Genomic DNA, 19,564 nt, shown 5'->3' with positions numbered 1-19,564 from the left:
GGTCTGCGATTATTGAAGTTAAGCAACTTTCGCAAAGGCCGGTCATAGGATGGGTGACCACAAAAAAAAAGTTTTCATCTCGAGCTCCTCCGTGCTTCGGAAGACACGTTTAGCCGTTGGTCCCGGCTGTATCAGCAGTCGTTAATAACCATCAATCCGCACTGGTCCCGTGTGATGGTTTAAGGCCCGATTTCCCTATCCATCCATCGGGAAGGGCCGTGCCCCAGCAGTGGGGACGTTAATGGGCTGATGATGATGATGATCATGGTGCAAATCCGGTATCGAAGTTCGAACCTGCGCCCTCCGTTTGAGAAGCAAGCCGGTGTACCACAGGACCACAGTGACCATCTTATCTTGATCTTACTTAATTGTAATAAAGAATAAAAAAGATAAGTCTTCCAAATTGACGAGGTTATCAATCTCAAACGCGCGGCATCGAAAAGTTAATAGACATGGACATGGATACCACAGCCTACTGCCACCAGTATATCAACTACATACAACAATTAGCATTATATTCTCTCACACACACATGTATAAATATATCAGTTTTTACACGTCCTTAGAAAAGATTCAGTACGATCTACTCTGAACCGGCGTGCGAGTATGAAAGGATTGGTGAATGTGGAGGAAGCAAGAGAAATGTGTCAGAGTCGAAGCAAATGGAATTCCCTAGTCTCTGCTTACCCCGGTGGGAAATAGACGCGATTTTATGTATGTATGGATGTGTTTTACCACATCTCATTGCCCGTCACACGCTGCTCCACTGCAGCCTAAATAGGTCCCACTGCTGGGCACAGGCCTCCCCTCAATCGACCGGAGGGGGTATGGAGCATACTCCACCACGCTGCTCCACTGCGGGTTGGTCAATGATGCACTTTTTGTTATTTATAACATTGTGGTGTATTGTTATAATCGACTACGATGAAGTTGGCACATCGAAATAGATGACAACCTCAAAATTATTACTGGCGTGATTGTATGTTATGTTTTGTAGCGATATGATTACCTCTTACCTCTCATTATTATGTGCTTATACTTATATGAGCAACCACCCACTAGCATTAAAAATGATTAATGTCACGTATCATTCGGCCACCATCTAAAAAACTTTTTGTTGTATATGAAGCTATATTCTGTTCACGATTTTATGATTTTATGATTTTATGATTTTATTGTAATTACTTTTACAATAAAATACAATGTCAATTTTTATTAATTATTTTTTTTTTATAAAATAAAAAATAAAATATATAAAATAAAATTTAGTATAAAATAAAATTACATTCAAGTGAATGTAATTTTATTTTATACATAATTAATTTATTACTCATATTAGCCATGACATTGTATTGATTTATTTTCTTTTGACGTTTCAATTTAATTTATTACCTTCTTTGTTGACATTCTTTTGTTATCATTTTCGACGATCATATTTATGTTGTTACTGTTTTATATTGTGTCTAAAATGTGAAATAAATGAATCTAATCTAATCTAATAAGTCCGTCACGCTAACCTAACAAATCCATCGTGGCTGCGAAAATTTCTTACTATTCAACAATCAGAGAGCACAAGCAATCCATTCCGTAGCTTCGTCAGCCATTGTCATGTATATAGTGTTGTACTGCTCGTATTGGTTGTATTTATTGCTACGTCAATCGCAGCGAGCGATACAATCGTTAACGATAGGATCGCCTGTCGATTCCAGCGATAACATGTCTTGAAGCCGTGCCGACGAACATTGCTGAGGTAGTCGTGAAATTACTGAGAGTAAATGAATTTGTGGGATAGCTGTGGTGCGTTCCTTATCCCTTGCGTGGTGAAGGATGTAAAGAATGAGCAACTTCTCAGGCTACATTCCTCGAAAACGGCCTCCGCGGTCCAGTCGTTGAGCGTTAAGATCACGATCGGAGGTCCCGGGGTCGAATCCCGGAGGAGAATTATCACAAAAATTACTTTGATTAGGACATTACAGGTTGATCACCTGATTGCCCGAAAGCAAGATGATCCGTGCTTCGGAAGCCGCCACACAAGGTCATGTCAGGGGCCTTTGGCGGCTCGATAGTAACCCTGACACCAGGGTTGATGAGGTTGGTAATCCACCTCACAACCCACACGAGAGAAGAAGATTCCTCAGAAACAATATAGATGGCGCTGTACAGATTTTCCTTCGTTTAACCTTCTCATTTAATGGATAATAGACATATGCATCTTTACATTGTTTTAGGTTTACACGGTTATTAGCATAATTGAAACACATAATAACGGATTCTTACCGCGTTTAAATCAGGGATATGAGACTCCCGATATTTCGACACTGTTGCAAGTGCCATGATCTCAGGATGGCATGGCATTCCCATAGTGAAAAAAGTATCCCTGTTTGTATCGCCGGTTGGTGTCAGGCCACATTTAGAATAAATTGTCTTAAGAAGCCTCTACGTGTTGGCTTCGGCCCCATGTACGCCTTCCAAAAGTCGGGGACTCCATAGGCCCGAGATATAGAAACGACATACATAATAATAATAAATATAGTACCTAGACCGATCGGGATTTTAATTTCAAAATCCAAACCGCTTTAATACTCGGCCATCAAATCTTAATTCCAGGTAATACTAACAAACCTAATCGAATACCGTTTCCAATTAACTCTAAACAAATAATTTAGTACGCTCTCAGTGGCAGGGCAGTCACCTCTAGTAAAAACTGCATCAAGATTAAGACAGGCGTGGAATTAGCCCGGGTAATAGCCTCGATGGTCTATTGGTTAGAGAGTTCAGCTCACGATCTGATGGTCTGGGTTACGTACCCCGTGCGGTGGGGACAATCATTTTAAACTACGGAGGGTTAAAAACGCCACATAGAAGCAATTCATCTAACAATATTGCTATTTGACATTTGTTTGCATTGCGCACTTATTTTTATATGCGCGAATGTCAAATTGCAATATTGCTTTTTGAGATGAATTGATGTGGTATTTTAACCCCCCTGAAAATAATTCGCCTCAAAACCCACACGATAGAAGAGGAAGAAGACCCCCCTGATTGTCCGAAAAAAATCTTCTTAGTTTTTATGCAAATCTTGGATAGATTAGTTTAGACTTGAACTGATTAGTTTAAGTACAATACAATACAAATATACTTTATTGCACCAAAATAAAAGAAAATAGTTACAAAAGAAACTTAAATAGGTAAATGGCAAATGTAATATAAAGGACTGAAGTAATATAAAGTTTCAGAGGGAGGAGCTATCCTCCGAAACAGTCGCACAAAAATTTGCTTGTCGTTTTAAAATTAAAAAATCTAGTAAATACTTACATTTTGGAATCATAAATACATCCAGATTATAGCAGTGCATTAACGAAGTGTGGTGATATCATTGACCATCAATAAATCGAAGATTACACATCACAAAAGGACTGGGTATGGACAAATTTAACTGTTGAACTACATAATTTGAATTATAACAGCTTTTAAAACCACCAATAAATACAAAATTCATTTAAAACAACAGCTGATTGGATTCTGTGTGTTAAGAGGTGTGGCTAATAATTTGACAACTCAACTGACATTATTGTCAGTTTGACGTAAGGACAAGCAGTATTGCCATTTATATGAAAGACCGATAAAAATCGAAAATTTAACTAGCGCCATCTAGCCTACGCTTCTCATCAAGAGAGGGCGCCACTGGCGACTGTGTTTGATACAACGCTATCTAGTACTAAGTAGATATACTACAAATATATAAACTTGCCATATACTACTCCTTTAAAAGCAAGCACTGTTAATAACATCAGGATGGCGACTAAAATTCTAACTTGCAATATTTGCAAAATGAAATGCAAAAGAAACGACTACATTGAATGCAGTGTCTGTAAAAAACATTTTTGCTTCGATAACTGCTCAAGTATATCGAAACAGCGTTATAATATTTTACAATTTGAGAAGAAAATTAATTGGAGGTGCAAGATATGTATTAACAGGAAAACTAGTACTCCGATAAATACCAAATCGGCTAGTAAACTTAGTACAAAACCTGAAATTATTGTGTCAAAGAAGAAACCTGCGACACCCATGAAAACCTTGGAAAATAAGCTTTCTTCATCCATAAACTCCTGTGAAATAACACCCAGTAGTCAGAACATGTGTCCCCCTTTAACAGTAACCGAAACTGAACTAGTAATTGAGAGCACATCAGATAACATTAATCAATCTCCTGAGGAACAGTCAAATTTAACTTCTGTCATGTTTGAAAATATCACACAAAGACGGAAGGAAAATGTCATAGTAAACGTATCGACCACAAATTCCTTTAGTTCGTTATCGTCAACTCTAGATACTGACAACGATGACGATGATGTAGAAAAAACATCCTTAAACCACGGAAGAAGCTGCCCCGAGTTAAATAATTTGTCTAAATCTATCGAAATAGAAAAACTAAGAGAAAGGGTCTCTACTCTGGAATTACAACTTGAGTCTGCGGAGAACGAAATAGAGAATTTACTATCGGAAAAGTACAATTTAGTTGATGAATTAAATCATTACAAGAGGAAAAGTGACTGTTTGACGCAATTTTGTTTAAAATCTGATGGAAAAAAGAAGAAAAATAAAAATAAGATTAACAAAACTATGCCTACGTTGAGTCCCGAAGCTGATGACTTCCCACAACAGCAACATCAACTGTGCACTTTGGGGAATGTTGTGGCAGATAAACATGAAGACGTATTCCCTGGTAGAATTCAATCGAATCCAGGTCCACTTACTGATAGATCTACGGAGACTCTAGCCAAGCATGACGGTATACCTACTAAAATACAGTCACCGCTAATGCCCACAACAATTAGAACTACCTCTAGACGTAGTAAAATGTGCATAGTAAGTTCAAACAAGTCGAACAAAGTTTTGGCCACAGCTTTGAACATTTCTCAGGGAAGATATGAGCTCTGTCATTACAAGTTTGCTGATTGCGAAACTAACCGATTGTTAACGGGATTGGAAAGTAAATTGAGCAACTTTACATTAGAAGATTTTTGTATCGTGTTACTGGGTGAAAATGATTTCCTTACCACTAGAGATTATCCAGAACTGGTTTCGTGTTTTAGAAAAACTCTTTCAGTAATCAAACACACAAATATTATTATTTGTGCACCTACATATAAGTATGGAGAGTTCTTTAATTTGTATAACTGCCGGGTTGAAGTCTTTAATAACATGCTCTACGAGGATGCGATGAATCATGAATATGCTTATGTAGTCGACTCAAATAAAAACTTAGAGAACAATTTTTCTATGTTTTACACAGACACGGGATTACTAAATGGACATGGTTTGTGTACTGTTTTTAATGACGTAATGAAAATGGTGCACCTGGTGAAACCTATTACTGAGATTCAGTTTTTTCTTTGATACAAACATCAGTCATTTGCATGCTTCAGACGCTCCTACCCCAAATAATAATAACTATTCTAAAATAAATAATGTTAATGATTTGCTTATACCTGAGCCACTAATTATATTGCCAAATGTAACTTTAAATATTTTCTACCAAAATGTTTGTGGTCTTAATACAAAGAAAGACCAACTAGAATTATATTTAGACAGCTCAGAATGGAAACTTGATTATGTTTGTTTGTGTGAGCACTTTCTAAATGAACAAGCTATTAACGTGTTAAACTTTGAACAATATGACTTGGCTTCATACTATACTAGGACAAATAAAATCAGAGGAGGTTCATTAATACTTGTTAGCAAAGATAGAAAAGTAGAACCTCTAGTGTTTTGCAAAACGTTGAGCAAATTGGAGTATTTTGAAGTTTGTGGTGTAAAAGATTTGAATACAAATCTGAACATATTTTGTATTTACCAAAATAACAAGGATATTGACGTGTTTTTTGACAAACTAGAATCTTTGTTACAGCACTTCTTCAAAAAATATTGTATAATTTGTGGTGATTTTAATGTTGACATTTTGAAAACTCATAATAATAAATATAATTTCTTAAATTTAATACATAGTTATAACTTTAGACATTTAGTTAATATTAAAACTTTTGAACGGAACGGATCATATTCGTGTATTGATAACATTATTACTAACATCCCTGAAGGGGATGTAAAAAATGTCATTGTAGACCAAAATGGCTTATCTGACGGGCATGGTGCGATCATTAGCAAGGTTGAGGTGGAAAGTACGCATAATGATACTGCGAAAATTGGTAAACAACAAGTAATCTATGTTTATACACGAATCTTCAATGATAAAAATTGTGCCACATTTAGGCAGAAAATACAAAATGTTGATTGGGAAAAAACTGGGATTAATAGCTTTTTGAAGACTTTTATAGATATTTTTAAACTTAGCTTTAAGAGAGTCAGAAGGAAAATCCTATTAAGGAAGTGCAACAAACTCAAATGGGTAACAAAAGGTATACGTGTTGCTAGTAAGATGAAAAGGGTGTTATGTTTACTTGATAAAACCCATAATGATCATACCCTGTTGAAGTACCGGAAAACATATGTTACACTATACAAAAAGATATTAAGAAATGCAAGGGCAAAATCAATACAGACACGTATACATAAGGCAAAAAATTGCGTCAAAGAAATTTGGAACATAGTCAATACATACACAAATAAAAAATCAAATAACAAGGAAAATCTGCTTCTTAAATTAGAGAAAGATAATATAATTGATGACCCCGCTGAGATAGCTAATGTTTTTAGCGATATTTTCGACCATGGTTCAGACTTTAACTTACTACACCTAGAAAGAGCCACAACTTTATTAGAAAATAGCACTACAAGAGTAACTTCAGATATGGAATGTCGAAGAACAAACAGGGTGGAAGTTACTAAAATCGTTAAAGAAATGTTAACGAAAAAATCTTTCGGCTATGACCACGTTCCAATTACTTTAATAAAAGATAACATTGACATTCTAGCGGAGCCCCTTACTTATTTTTTTAATTTGTGTATGGAGGAAGGTTTATTTCCCGACCAATTGAAAATAGCCAAAGTGGTGCCAATTCACAAGAAGAACAATAAAATGGACCCAAAAAACTATAGGCCTATTTCGCTATTGCCCTCTTTGTCCAAAATCTTTGAAAAACTGTTAAAGTCCAGATTGTTGAGCCATTTATATCAAAATTCCGTATTGCATATGAGACAGTTTGGTTACCAGAGAGGTGTAGGGACGGATACCGCCATAGACACTCTTATAAATGATATGACAAAACTACTTAATGAAAGAAAAAAGGTTGCAGGAGTTTTCCTTGACCTTAGCTCGGCCTTTGACACTGTAGACCATGCCATACTCATCCGTAAAATGGAGCACTATGGCATCCGGAATAAAGCCCTAGATATGTTTAAATCCTATCTACTAAACAGGAAACAGTATGTCGAGGTTAGACAAGTTAGTAACGGGATTGAAAGGGAATATAATTCGAAGATGGTAAAAGTTACTAGAGGCGTTCCCCAGGGCTCAGTTCTGGGCCCTATATTTTTTATCATATTTCTTAACGATATGTTACAACACGTATGTAACCTTATTCCAGACATAAAATTGGTAGTTTTTGCGGATGACACTAATGCCATTATAGCAAGCGATAATGTGCAGGACTTGAATTCAAGGGTAAACAGGGCCTTAGGTGTTTTTGACGAATGGTTCAAGTATAATAATCTTAAGCTTAACATTGGTAAAACAAACATCTTACTGTTTAAAACCACAGCACGCAACCAAGATAATTTGGACATTGTTTTGCACGGGAACTCGATTGACAGTGTAAATTATGTTAAGTTTCTGGGAGTCCATATTGATGAATTTCTAAACTGGAAACCAGAGCTTAACACATTGGCAAACTCTATTAGTTCTGCGTGCTATGCGCTTCGCAGCCTAAGGGATGAACTGACTTTAGAACAATTAAAAGGTGTTTATTATGCCCTGGTTGAATCCAGATTAAGATACAGTATCAAACTGTGGGGTAATAGCTACGCGTATAATGTAAATAAAGCATTTGTAGCTCAGAAAAGGGCCATAAGAACTATAGTTCGTATTCCTCAGTGGGAGTCCTGTAGACCTCATTTCAAATCTTTGGGCATTTTAACGGTCCCAAGTTTATACATTTTTGTTCTCTTGACTGATATTATTAAGTGGAGGCATTTATTTGAGACTGACAATGAAATGAGAGTCCGGTTAGCCACAAGAAGGAAAGATTTAAACTATGTTATTAAACCCACATTAACGGTGGTAAAACACTGTGCTCGACATCAAGCAGTAAGACTATTTAATAAGCTGCCTATTGAATTCAAGGAAATTACTAATATAAATTCTTTCAAACATAAATTAAAAGCATATCTTTTGGAAAAGTGCTGCTACAGTGTTGACGAATTTTAACATAATTATACAAGGGATATGAAAGTTACACTTTGGGTAACATCAAATTATTGTATTTTATTAAAAGTTATAAGGAAAAAATAATGTTGTATTTAAATTGACTTGTACATGTTTATTTTTTATTTATTGTTTTTGAATTGTAATTATTGACTAAGTTGTTTTTAATTTAATGTTTCGTTGATATTAATTAGTAATATATGTACTATTTTTAAATTCGTCGAAATATTGATAAATGTTGATTTCACTTTAAGTTGTTGGCTTTTAGATGCTCAATTGTTATATTTTTGGATTGTTTAAATTCATAGGTACATATGTAAAATTTCAAATACAATTTATATTGTTAATGAATAAATACATTGATAACATTGATAACATTGACGGAATGACCCGTGCCCACCGATACTCGTGCTTCGTGCTTTTATGCAAATCTATCCAAGATATTATAGACGGCGATATGGCTCACCACCTACCACGTTGGTGTAACAACTGTAACAGAAAGCTCTGTGAGATGTGGGTGTTTAGTTCATAATCATAATAATATATCATATATTGCATTCCACAAGGTAGGAGGTTGGTAATATAAGGTGAGTAACACATATGGACCCGGATTGGGCGGATTGGGCAATTTAAAGGAGAGTTACAGCATATTTTTTAGGCTTAAACATAATAAATGAGAACAAGTATACATAATTTAGACATAAAAGTAAAAGAAAACTACTAATCATTAAAAAATCTCCTGCAGAATATAAAAACTTTTGTCAATTAGGTACTGTTTTTAACTTCATGTTTTGTTCATGTTGAGATATACTCGTGTTAGACTATTACTCAGGAAAGGGATTTGTCGTGTAAATACTAACTTTATGTTAGTATAACAAGTAAATCTTTTATTAAATAGAAATATTTTTTTAACATTATCAGTAACAAAGCCGTACGTTTTGGCGCTAACCACAGACTGCGAATCGTTGAGTTGACAGTTGACATCTAACGTCAAACGAGAGGACACGTTTACAGAGCGAGTTACTAATACGAGTTAATAAAATAATTTACAATAAGTATAACAATTTATATAACTAGGTATTTGTACATTCAATTATTATATTAATGCAGGAATAATTGGAACAAACATAAAGATAACTATTAATGTATACCAGCACAACTGTAATACTAGTGTTATTTGTAACGGTTTATAGCCCATATCATGAAGATCATAACACTCGTGAACTTCATCATCATCATCATCAGCCGTACGACGCCCACTGCTGGGCATAGGCCTCCCCCAAGGATCTCCACGACGTACGGTCCCGCGCTGCCCGCATCCAACGGCTTCCCGCGACCTTCACCAGATCGTCGGTCCACCTTGTAGCGGGCCTACCCACTGTCCGACACGACACGACTGTGTCGTCCGACACGTGGTCGCCATTCCAGAACCCTTCCGCCCCAGCGGCCATCGGTTCTCCTCGCTATGTATCCTGCCCACTGCCACTTCAGCTTTGCAATTCTCCGAGCTATGTCGGTGACTTTAGTTCTCCTGCGGATCTCCTCATTTCTGATTCGATCCAGCAGGGAAATACCGAGCATAGCTCTCTCCATTGCCCGCTGAGCGACACCAAGCCTCCTCACGAGACCCATAGAAAGCGGCCACGTCTCACTGCCGTAGGTCATCACTGGCAACACGCACTGGTCAAAGACTTTCGTCTTGAGACACTGAGGTATTTTGGACGAGAAGATATTCCGCAGCTTCCCGAACGCTGCCCATCCGAGTTGGATCCGACGAGAGATCTCTTTCTCAAAGTTGGACTTACCTAACTGGATTATTTGTCCTAGGTAGATAGTCCTCGTGAGCTTATGTTATGTTAAATAAGCTAAAAACGACTTATCTAACTAGATCGGATGCAATATGCAATCAACAAGGGCCATTACACCCTTCTAATCCCACAGATTATAACTAATGACCATTCCATGATGGTGTATTATTGCCACACATACATCATGTTCAAATTAAGCGATTAATCACGCGCAATTGGACTGCCTATAAATCTGTGTTGGTTTAGTGCGGTAAGTACATCGATCAAGTGCGGTATGTTGACTCGTCACGACTCTATTGTGTTGGTTATTGATGGAATCGAACTTGTTATACGATGGATTTATGGAGGCGCTACTAAGCTTAGAGTTCTTTAATACCTATTAGTATTAGGTACTACTTTCAAATTTAAAACTATAAAAACCAAAAATATATTTATTCAGCTGGTAACATAGTTACACTTTGAATCGTAATTTTTTACATAGGTCTCATCCGCTTAAAACTACTGCAGCTTCTCACAACCTGTATAGCCGAGGAAAAGAAGCTGCAAAGCAAGCTTTAAAGTAATACCAATAACATAACCACAATCAATGTGTCTGAATATACTATTAAATAAATAAATACTTAGTAAACGTTTTTTTTAATTATAATATAAAATAAATTATTTATATACACACAAAAACAAGACAATACATCACTTAAAATTTTCACAGAACAATAACAAAAAAAACTTAGAGGAATGATCATAACGTGGTGGTAGACGTCCTGAGATAAAAGGACCTCAGCACAAGTCGCGGCGCGAACCATGACGCTGGTATTAGAGGACCCTGCTTTTTTATTATTAATTATGAATTATAATTTGCGCTACTGTCCTCTCCACTCTGCTTTGTTTACTTAACAAAAAGATAAGAAAAGTGCAGCACAAACGTATTTTTTTTAATTACTAAGTATTAAATAACCAGTAGATACACTTACTACTAAATAGTTAAATTAATATACATTAATAATTACTACCAGCACAGTCATCGACCGCAAAAACGTCTAAACTAAGGTGTTAAAGATGACTGCTGCCTGTTTGTAGGCCATAATATACTTTAAAAGAGTCATCTAACGATAATAAATGTTGATAGTGAATTCTAAAATGAAACTAAACTACAACCTTTTATTCCAGACCGGTGTGCCGAAACTGCGTGGTGTCACCGACGGGCTCATCCCCGCCCCCGCTACACGAGCAGCCGTCGTCCCCGCCGCCCCCCGCACCGTCATCTCCATCCCCGCATCTACCCATACTCCCATCCCTGCCATCCCCACAGCCGTCGCACAGCGGCTCATCAGTGCCAAGCCAGTCCAACTCCCCGCACCCTTATTCCTACCCCAATTTCCGAAGAAGTCAATACCCTGAGTATTCGCATTCGCACAGCGTTCCGCAACTTCCAGCTTACCAGTCCCCCCAATCTCCCCAATCTGCCATGTCCCTCTCTCCCCATCCCGTTCCACAGGGGAAACTCAGGGGGCTGTTGGAGCACGCAGAGAGACTGATGAAGCCAGGAGACCCTCACAGACACTCTCAGAGCGACGATGACTCAGGATGCGCGCTTGAGGAATATACTTGGGTGCCGCCAGGATTGAGGCCTGAACAGGTGAGAGTTAGGCCCGTATTTATAAACCGCTCTTATCTCTGAGATCTATCTTGAGTGAGCTCTTAAGATGACGTCCTTATTAATAAACGGAACTTAAGTGCGCGTTTAGGGTTACGATATCAACTGAGTGACGCCGTATTAATAAACGAAACTCGGCTCTCAAGAGTGCTCTCAAGATGTTACTTAAGATCGTGTTTGCTGAGTGCCGTCAAACCGTGACTTGAGTGCGGGTTTTGTGATCTCGCGATAATGGAATTAGAAAATATTTTACAAGAAATCAATTATTACGACGATTTAGATCATTACGACGATTTGTTATGGCAAGATGCGTATCGTTTGCCAAAAGTTTATATCAGGGACGCCGAAAATCCCTTTGAAATGCGAGCGGATCGGTTCCAGAAAAGATACAGATTCTGCCAAGAATCTGTATTGTTTATAACATCGTTACTGAGAAGTGACTTAGAAAAACAGGACAACAGAGGTCTACCGATTGCTCCGGAAATAGCAGTTTTATTAACTCTGAGATTTTATGCTACAGCGTCATTTCAGGTAAGCTAGAATTTATTCAATACTAATTATTCTACTTTTGTCTTTAAAAAGTGTAAGTGACAGCACAATGAACACCGAAATTACTATGTATCTGAACATCTTGAGGTCTGAATACAGTAGAGCAATGCACCATATCCTTCTAAACGAGTAAATGAAAGAAAGCCTGTGTCCAGGACAGGAATAAGTTAGTAATAGGTAGTAATTTAATTTTACATAAATGACTTACACAAACCTTGCCTTTTCAGATAGTCTGTGGAGACTTACTGCACATATCACAGCCTACCGCCTCAAATATTATTACGAAGGTTTCAAAGTTGCTAGCTCAATTGCATACACACTACATAAAGTTTCCCCGAGGAGCAGAGGCTAACAGAAACAGAGAATTGTTTAAAGAGATGGGTAGACATGGATAGTGGCCTGGACTTCCCGGGATCGATGGAGCTATTGACTGTACCCATGTTAAAATTGTATCAACACCAGGGTGCCAGCACCATGAAGTCTTTAGAAATAGGAAATCAGATTTTTCTATTAATGTCCAGGTTGTTGCAGGGCCCCGCAGGGAAATATTAGACATAGTAGCCAGATGGGCAGGCAGCATGCACGATTCTAGGATATTTCAAATGTCATCAGTTTACATAAAATACACGCAGGGTATTTTAAATGGAAGACTTGTCGGAGACAATGGGTATCCTACACTACCTTTTGTTCTCACACCTATAAGACCTGCCCCCGAAGATGCTCCCTCAGTACGGTACAATAGAGCTCAAATAAAAACCAGAAATGTTGTGGAAAGAACATTCGGCATTTGGAAGCGGAGGTTTCCCTGTTTATCTAGAGGCCTAGGTAACAAACTGTCAACTGTTTCTCATATAATTGTATCATGTGCGGTATTACACAACTTGTCATTAATTTTAAATGATGTCATGGTTTTTGATGAGAATCAGAATGATGAACAAGAAGAAACAGATAGTTTAATACCAAGCACTAGCACTGGATTTTTAATTAGAAATTCAATTGTTGAAAATTATTACCAATAATCTTTATGAGCAGTGCTTTGTGATTGAATAGTATTTGAAATTATTTAATAAAACATATTTTATATATTGACTTATATGCTTTTATTTAATAAATTAACAATATTCCATTTATTATATTATGCCACATCCCCTCTTCAGGCATCAGTTGCAGTATCTGAAACAAATTAGATGAAAAGTGTTATTAATTATCCCAGGACTTAACAAAGCTATACTAGTTTTTAAAATAGTATGATGAGCAAGTAGATAATACTGATGTACCTGACGAACACTGCTGCTGCAGTTGAAGTTCTGCGAGGTCTGCTCTCGCCTTTGCTTCTCTTATTCTTTCTCTTAACAATAAAACCTCCAACTCATGAATCTCATTAGCCCGTCTCTGTCTGTCTTTATATTCCTTATCCAGAATAGAACTTTTATGCCTTTGAAAAGTTTGGGTAGCTGTATTTGATGGGTTAATAAGAGGTGGAGTAGGAAAACGTGGAGGTGGGGTAGGAAGACGTGGTGGTGGAGTGGATGTAGGAAGAGGTGGTGGTGGAGTGGAAGCAGTAAGAGGTGGTGGTGGTGGAGTGGATGTAGGGAGAGGTGGTGGTGGAGTGGTTGTAGGGAGAGGTGGTGGTGGAGTGGTTGTAGGGAGAGCTGGTGGTGGAGTGGTTGTAGTGAGAGACAGTAGTGGACCTACTTCAGGTGGAGGTGGTGTCAATGTTGTCCGGGTTGGGGCAAGGGCAAGTGGTGCTTGTGTAACAACAGCGCATGGGAATGGTGATGAAGAAAATGCACTGGTGGATGGTATTTGGGAAGAAGTTGGGGGAAGACAAGAGACGGGCTGCAAGTCCATATTTACTTCTTGGACGGCAAGGTCAGCGGTTACTGGAACAAAGTAATTTAAACAGAGAAATATAAAAAAGATCTAATTTACATATTTAAAAATGATAGAATTGATGATAGCTGTTTTTGGAGAATGTGTGGCTTACAACATACTGCCAGGTTTGAATCCCAGCTCTGGCTCTAGACCATTGGCCATAGGCTCACCCCTCAGACTTAAACATAGCTGGCAAGTAGTGATTTTGTATTTACTATATACTTCTGCCTACCCCTTCGGCGATATAGGCGTGATGCTATATTAGAAGAAAATTACTTACCTGGAATTGTATCAGAGTCAACAGCATCATCGATACCAACTATTAGAGCAGGGGCCACCTCAGACACATCTGGGTCTACAACTGCATCACTGGTTGCAGGCCCTCCTCCAGTAGCTAGCCGATGTTGACGTTCTTTTGTCAGTGCTTCCCTTTGCCGCTGCTTGAGGTTCATCCACAATCTCCTAAGTTGTTTATTTGTAACCTAAAATCAAGGATGCAATTATAAAAAACTAGCAAAAAGCGAGAGGAAATCGCGCACCAAAGGTTAAATAACTTTGTTTACCTGATTGGTAGCATGAGGGCTTGCGTTGTATTCTCTGGTTACAATATCCCAAGCTTCATTTTTTGCGCGTAATGAAGCGCCATCGGTATCCTTATTCTCTATCACCGAGGGGTATCTTTTCAATATATCCAAAAAAGTTTTCTTCTCGAGGGGAGTAAAAATATGCTTCTTAATTGTTGACATCGTTATGGACAGTAATTACTTTACGTTTATTATTGATAACTAAAGTCTAAACTATACAAAAACAAAACAAGTGGTTGCGAAGGACGCGTCTTTTTTTTTTGAGAATGATGTTTGTTGCGTTTTGTTTTCACTACACATTGCGTTTTGAAATCATAACAAATTATTTTTAAAACGTTAAATGACCGTTTTTATAATAAATTTAAATAACTTACGTTTGAATTATAATAATTTTAACATTTTAGTAAAGAATTGAACAATTTTTAATATGTTTGAAGCCCTAAACCGAAATATTTTTTTAAAGCAGGAACGAAACGTTGATTCGTTCGGTCTATAGTTCACTCAATTAGGACGTTTACTTGAGATCCTGAACTTGAGATCGATATCATGTGATACGCGCTCAATATTCGTCTATTAATTAACGTCGCACTTAAGACGCTGTTTACATCTTGAGAGTGACTCAGTTGATATCGCTCTTGAGAGCGGTATTGAGATCGGTTTATAAATACGGGCCTTAGTGTACTATAATACGTAATATGGTATTTGTAGGCGTTTGGTGCGGTGACACCAGGCTAAAGACGTCATAAACTTCAGGTCGCCGATACGCTATTTAAGCATCTGAACTTCTGCCCCCGAATACCAAATATTTTATACCAATAGAAAATATAAAGAGGAATAAGAACCTACCTACGTCTCATTTGTGAAAAAGCTTGAATAAAAAAACGTGAAAATGCTTATGAAACCGTCTGCGACGGACAATAGAGGACTGTTGTTTAGAACAATACGTTCCTATACCGGTTACTTTAGGAAATTGACGGTGCATCGCGTTATTTTGGCAGAATGGAACGGAACGGACTGCGCTGGACGTAACGGAGGCATATTACTGAAATATAACCATAACTCGGAGAGGCTCTGCTCTTGTAGGCACAAAATTACCCGGCTGAGTAGTTAATGCCTTATGCGGCAAATCTTGCCTGGTTCGAATAACCAGCCCGGTGGTAGTTTATTATACAAAGGACGCCACACACAAAAACAAGACAATAATATAATTTAAAATTTTCGAAATGTTCGTCGAAATGATCATAAGGTGGTGGTGGAGGTCCTAAGATAAAAGGGCCTCACTTCAGCACAAGTCGCGGCGTGAACCACGCCGCTGGTATTATATGGACCCTGTACTACGAATAACTACACTATGTACTATGAATACGGGTGTTCACCTTCTTCTTCTTCTTCTATCGTGTGGATTGTGAGGTGGATTACGAACCCCATCAACCCTGATGTCAAGTTATTACTAAGCCGCCATAGGCCCCTGATATGACTCATGTAATGACTACGTACGTACTTACATCTGTACGTAATAACCGGGATCAACGGCTTACAACGGCAACGGGTGCCTTCCGAAGCACGGATCATTTTATTTTTTAGTCAATCAGGTGATCAGCCTGTAATGTCCTAACCAAACTACGAATCACAAAGTGATTTTTGTGATTTTCCCCACCGGGATTTGAACCCGGGACCTCCGGATAGTGAGCACAATGCTCAACCATTGGACCACAGAGGCCGTAGTTCATCTTATCTTCCTCAATACATTTCTCTCCGCGATATATATCTACCGTCCATTACTGGATTATCCGCGGCGGTTGTGTGCAGAGCGTCATTATTTGTGCATCATCGTCTGTGTCAGCCTATTATGTGTCATTACGGCCTGCTCATCATCAGTTAGTTCCAACTTCCAATGTTCCCGGTAACGGGGTAAACATACCTGCCCTTTAAATGACGATTTCTCTGCCTGCACTGTAAAAAATGAGGCGTGAAGTGGTTTTGTTCTTGGAAGCTTTAATAATGAGGATAAGAATACTTCCTATACATGAAATCAACAGCCTATATGCGTCCCACTGCTAGGCACAGGCCTCCTCTCAACCAACCAAGGAGTGGGTATAGAGCACACTCTATCACGCTGTTCCAGAAATCAGAAATCAGAAGTCAGAATCATTTATTCAACGTAATTATAATGGATAAACTTGTTGAAGGTCAATGTAACATTTTTGAATTTACGTCATTTCTCAAGGTGTTATGGCTGCATACATACACGTGTTCCACATGCATACATACATAAACTCACGCCTATTTCCCACCGGAGTAAGCAGAGACTGTAGAATTCCATTTGCTTCGATCCTGACACCCTGACATTGACGCTGTTCCACTGTGGGATCTAATAATTATTATAAATTAAAAATAGGTTTGCAATAGGTTAAAGATGGTAAGTGAAGATGTGACTTAAGGTGGTACACGATTACCCAGTAAATGCCAGTTCACCTTAGTTTTATAGAAAAATGTGAATGCATACCCAGGCTGAAACAAAACCATTACCACGGCAACAAACCCGGGAATAAAAATAACGCATAACAAACAAGCATCCGCTAATCCTACTGTCTGTTGGTATTACACAAGATTTCTTATTATTTTCTTTGTAATTTTCCTGGAGAGGGAGAGGGCAGGACCCTCAGAGGGACATTCTAATTTTTTGCTCGACTGCCCTCTGTACGGTTACTCCCGTTATTTTTACTGCAATTATAAATACTGAACAGCTAGAATTTAAAGTGTTAAAATTCAAGGGAGATGTTTAAGGGAATCTTAATTACAAAGTTCAATTAAAGTTAAGATTGGGCTTTACTGGAGTTTATTATAATTACAGGGGCTCTTGTGGGTCATCATTTTGATGGCTTACTGTTGAGGGTAATAGATAAGGTGATGATAGCAAATCAAATCAAAATCTTTTTTTTTTCTTTTTTTTATCATGTTATCGTTTCTTTATAACGGCAGATAAAAGTGACAATTACTTCCGCACAATATTCCAGGAAGAGAAAATGACTGAAAACCAGCGCTGGATGGCGCCATAGCATGCCCGTATTCGTAATATTCATAATTACCTAGTTCTTATAGAAAAAAGTAAACTGTTACTAACAATTGTATTTTATTCTTATTCTTAAAATCAAAAATATCGTCGCTTTATGGAGAAAACCATTAAGCGCAATTTTTAAAAATCACATTCTGATGTGATTCTCTTCAACAAAACCTGAATTTCTTTTAATTCATTCGGATTACAAAAAAGGTTATTATAAAGTTAGTGATTATTTAGAAGATATGAATGCATGGGATTAACTGTCTGAGAACTGATATTAGGCAGCTAAATTACTCAATTGTATACCAATATTTTATGTTTATTTTTATTTTTTTAAAGAACGTCTAGGGCCCTGTGCCGAGGTTTTTGTTGCAGCTTCTTTTCCCCGGCTATACAGGTTGTGAGAAGCTGCAGTAGTTTTAGGCGGATGAGACGTTCGTTATGTAAAATTGACGATTCAAAGTGTAACTATGTTACCTACTGAATAAAGATATTTTTGAATTTGAATTTGAATAAAAATTGAGAGCACAATTTTTTAGTTGGATTGAAACTTGTTTGCCTATCACGAGGTTTTATTTACAAAAATATGAATGTCATTTTTCAAAAATAAATAAATAATTTAGGCTACCTCAAAACAATGTCTAGGAAATACTTCTTCAGAAGAGCTTTGAAAGGATTGAGTTATACATTCCCCAATTTATCCCCAAAAAAATAATTAAATTTGAAGCACTCGGGGTATTTCCTATGTTGCCAACATTGAAAAGCCTTTTTCACTCCATTTTTGAAGAACTCCGTTACATAGCGCAGTGAGAAAACCTTCTAGGTATATAAGTGTATAGATTGACTGATGATTTACTGATGCATCGACATACGGCACATCTTCCGTTCTTTCCTAAAACTGTTTTCATTTATAATTGTAAGTATGTGGAAGTTTGTAATGGCTTTCCAATTTATATACTTTAGTTTTTGTAATACTATTAAGACGCTGTAAATTTCCCAAATAAATAAAATAAAGATATATCTGTACGTATGAAACAATAACATTTCCAGCTGATAATAAAACGTAATAATCTTATCAGTATGTACGTCGCGTGTTTAATATAATGAGAAGGAAGATCTCATAATGAGGCGAGGACGTGAGCCGGGTTGAGATGACGTCATGCGGTGATAAATATTGTTCATGTTTCGGGGATTACGTAATACGCTTTATTAATTTAATAACACAACATAGCATAAGCTCACGGCTATAACCCAATTGGGGTAGGCAGAGGTACATCCATCGCAAGATGAACTAAGTACCCACGCCTCGCCGAGCTTTCTGTTAGACCAACGTGATAGGTGATAATCATTCAATGATCTAAACATAAATTCGAAAACAGTTTCTTTTTTTTTTGACGTGACTTATTGTAGATTTGCCGCAGATGGCATTAACTACTTGGCCGGACAAATGGGGAGCGCTGAAGGCTCTCACCCGGTACAACGTTTAAGACAACAGGCCTGAGGGTGCCCAGTTGGGCGCGAACCTCGGCTCAGGGCGTCGTCTGAGAGGAAAAATATTTGAAAGAATTAGTCGACCCTAGTGGGTCGATAGCGATAAGCGCTGAATGAGGGAAATCCCACCACGCCGGCGGGGTCGGTATCGGGGTA

The 19,564-nt window shown here is 37.8% G+C and overlaps 2 protein-coding genes across 5 annotated transcripts in view; one reads left to right on the top strand and one right to left on the bottom strand.

Moving 5' to 3' along the window:
* Window positions 1-19,564, top strand: part of LOC126374704 (protein prickle-like) — a 268,632-nt gene that overhangs the window by 151,809 nt on the left and 97,259 nt on the right. For all 3 annotated transcript variants that reach the window (XM_050021423.1, XM_050021421.1, XM_050021422.1), the window contains exon 3: window positions 11,362-11,830. In XM_050021423.1, coding sequence (XP_049877380.1) covers window positions 11,362-11,830 — 469 coding nt within the window. The remainder of the gene's footprint in view (window positions 1-11,361; window positions 11,831-19,564) is intronic.
* LOC126374728 (protein diaphanous homolog 1-like) lies at window positions 13,495-15,209 on the bottom strand. 2 transcript variants are annotated; one of them, XM_050021462.1, is made up of 4 exons: window positions 14,836-15,209; window positions 14,553-14,754; window positions 13,675-14,280; window positions 13,495-13,570 (listed from the first exon to the last, which is right to left on the bottom strand). In XM_050021462.1, the coding sequence occupies exons 1-4, from the start codon at window positions 15,016-15,018 to the stop codon at window positions 13,551-13,553; spliced, it is 1,011 nt and encodes a 336-aa protein (XP_049877419.1). In that variant the 5' UTR covers window positions 15,019-15,209; the 3' UTR covers window positions 13,495-13,550. The 2 variants fall into 2 exon arrangements, with proteins under 2 accessions (XP_049877419.1, XP_049877418.1); XM_050021461.1 differs by having other exon boundaries at window positions 13,551-14,280.

This window comes from Pectinophora gossypiella, chromosome 17 (assembly GCF_024362695.1).
Source record: "Pectinophora gossypiella chromosome 17, ilPecGoss1.1, whole genome shotgun sequence".
Lineage (NCBI taxonomy): Eukaryota > Metazoa > Arthropoda > Insecta > Lepidoptera > Gelechiidae > Pectinophora > Pectinophora gossypiella.
The sequence above is the reverse complement of the archived record's forward strand: the minus strand, read 5'-3'. Positions and strand labels throughout refer to the sequence as shown.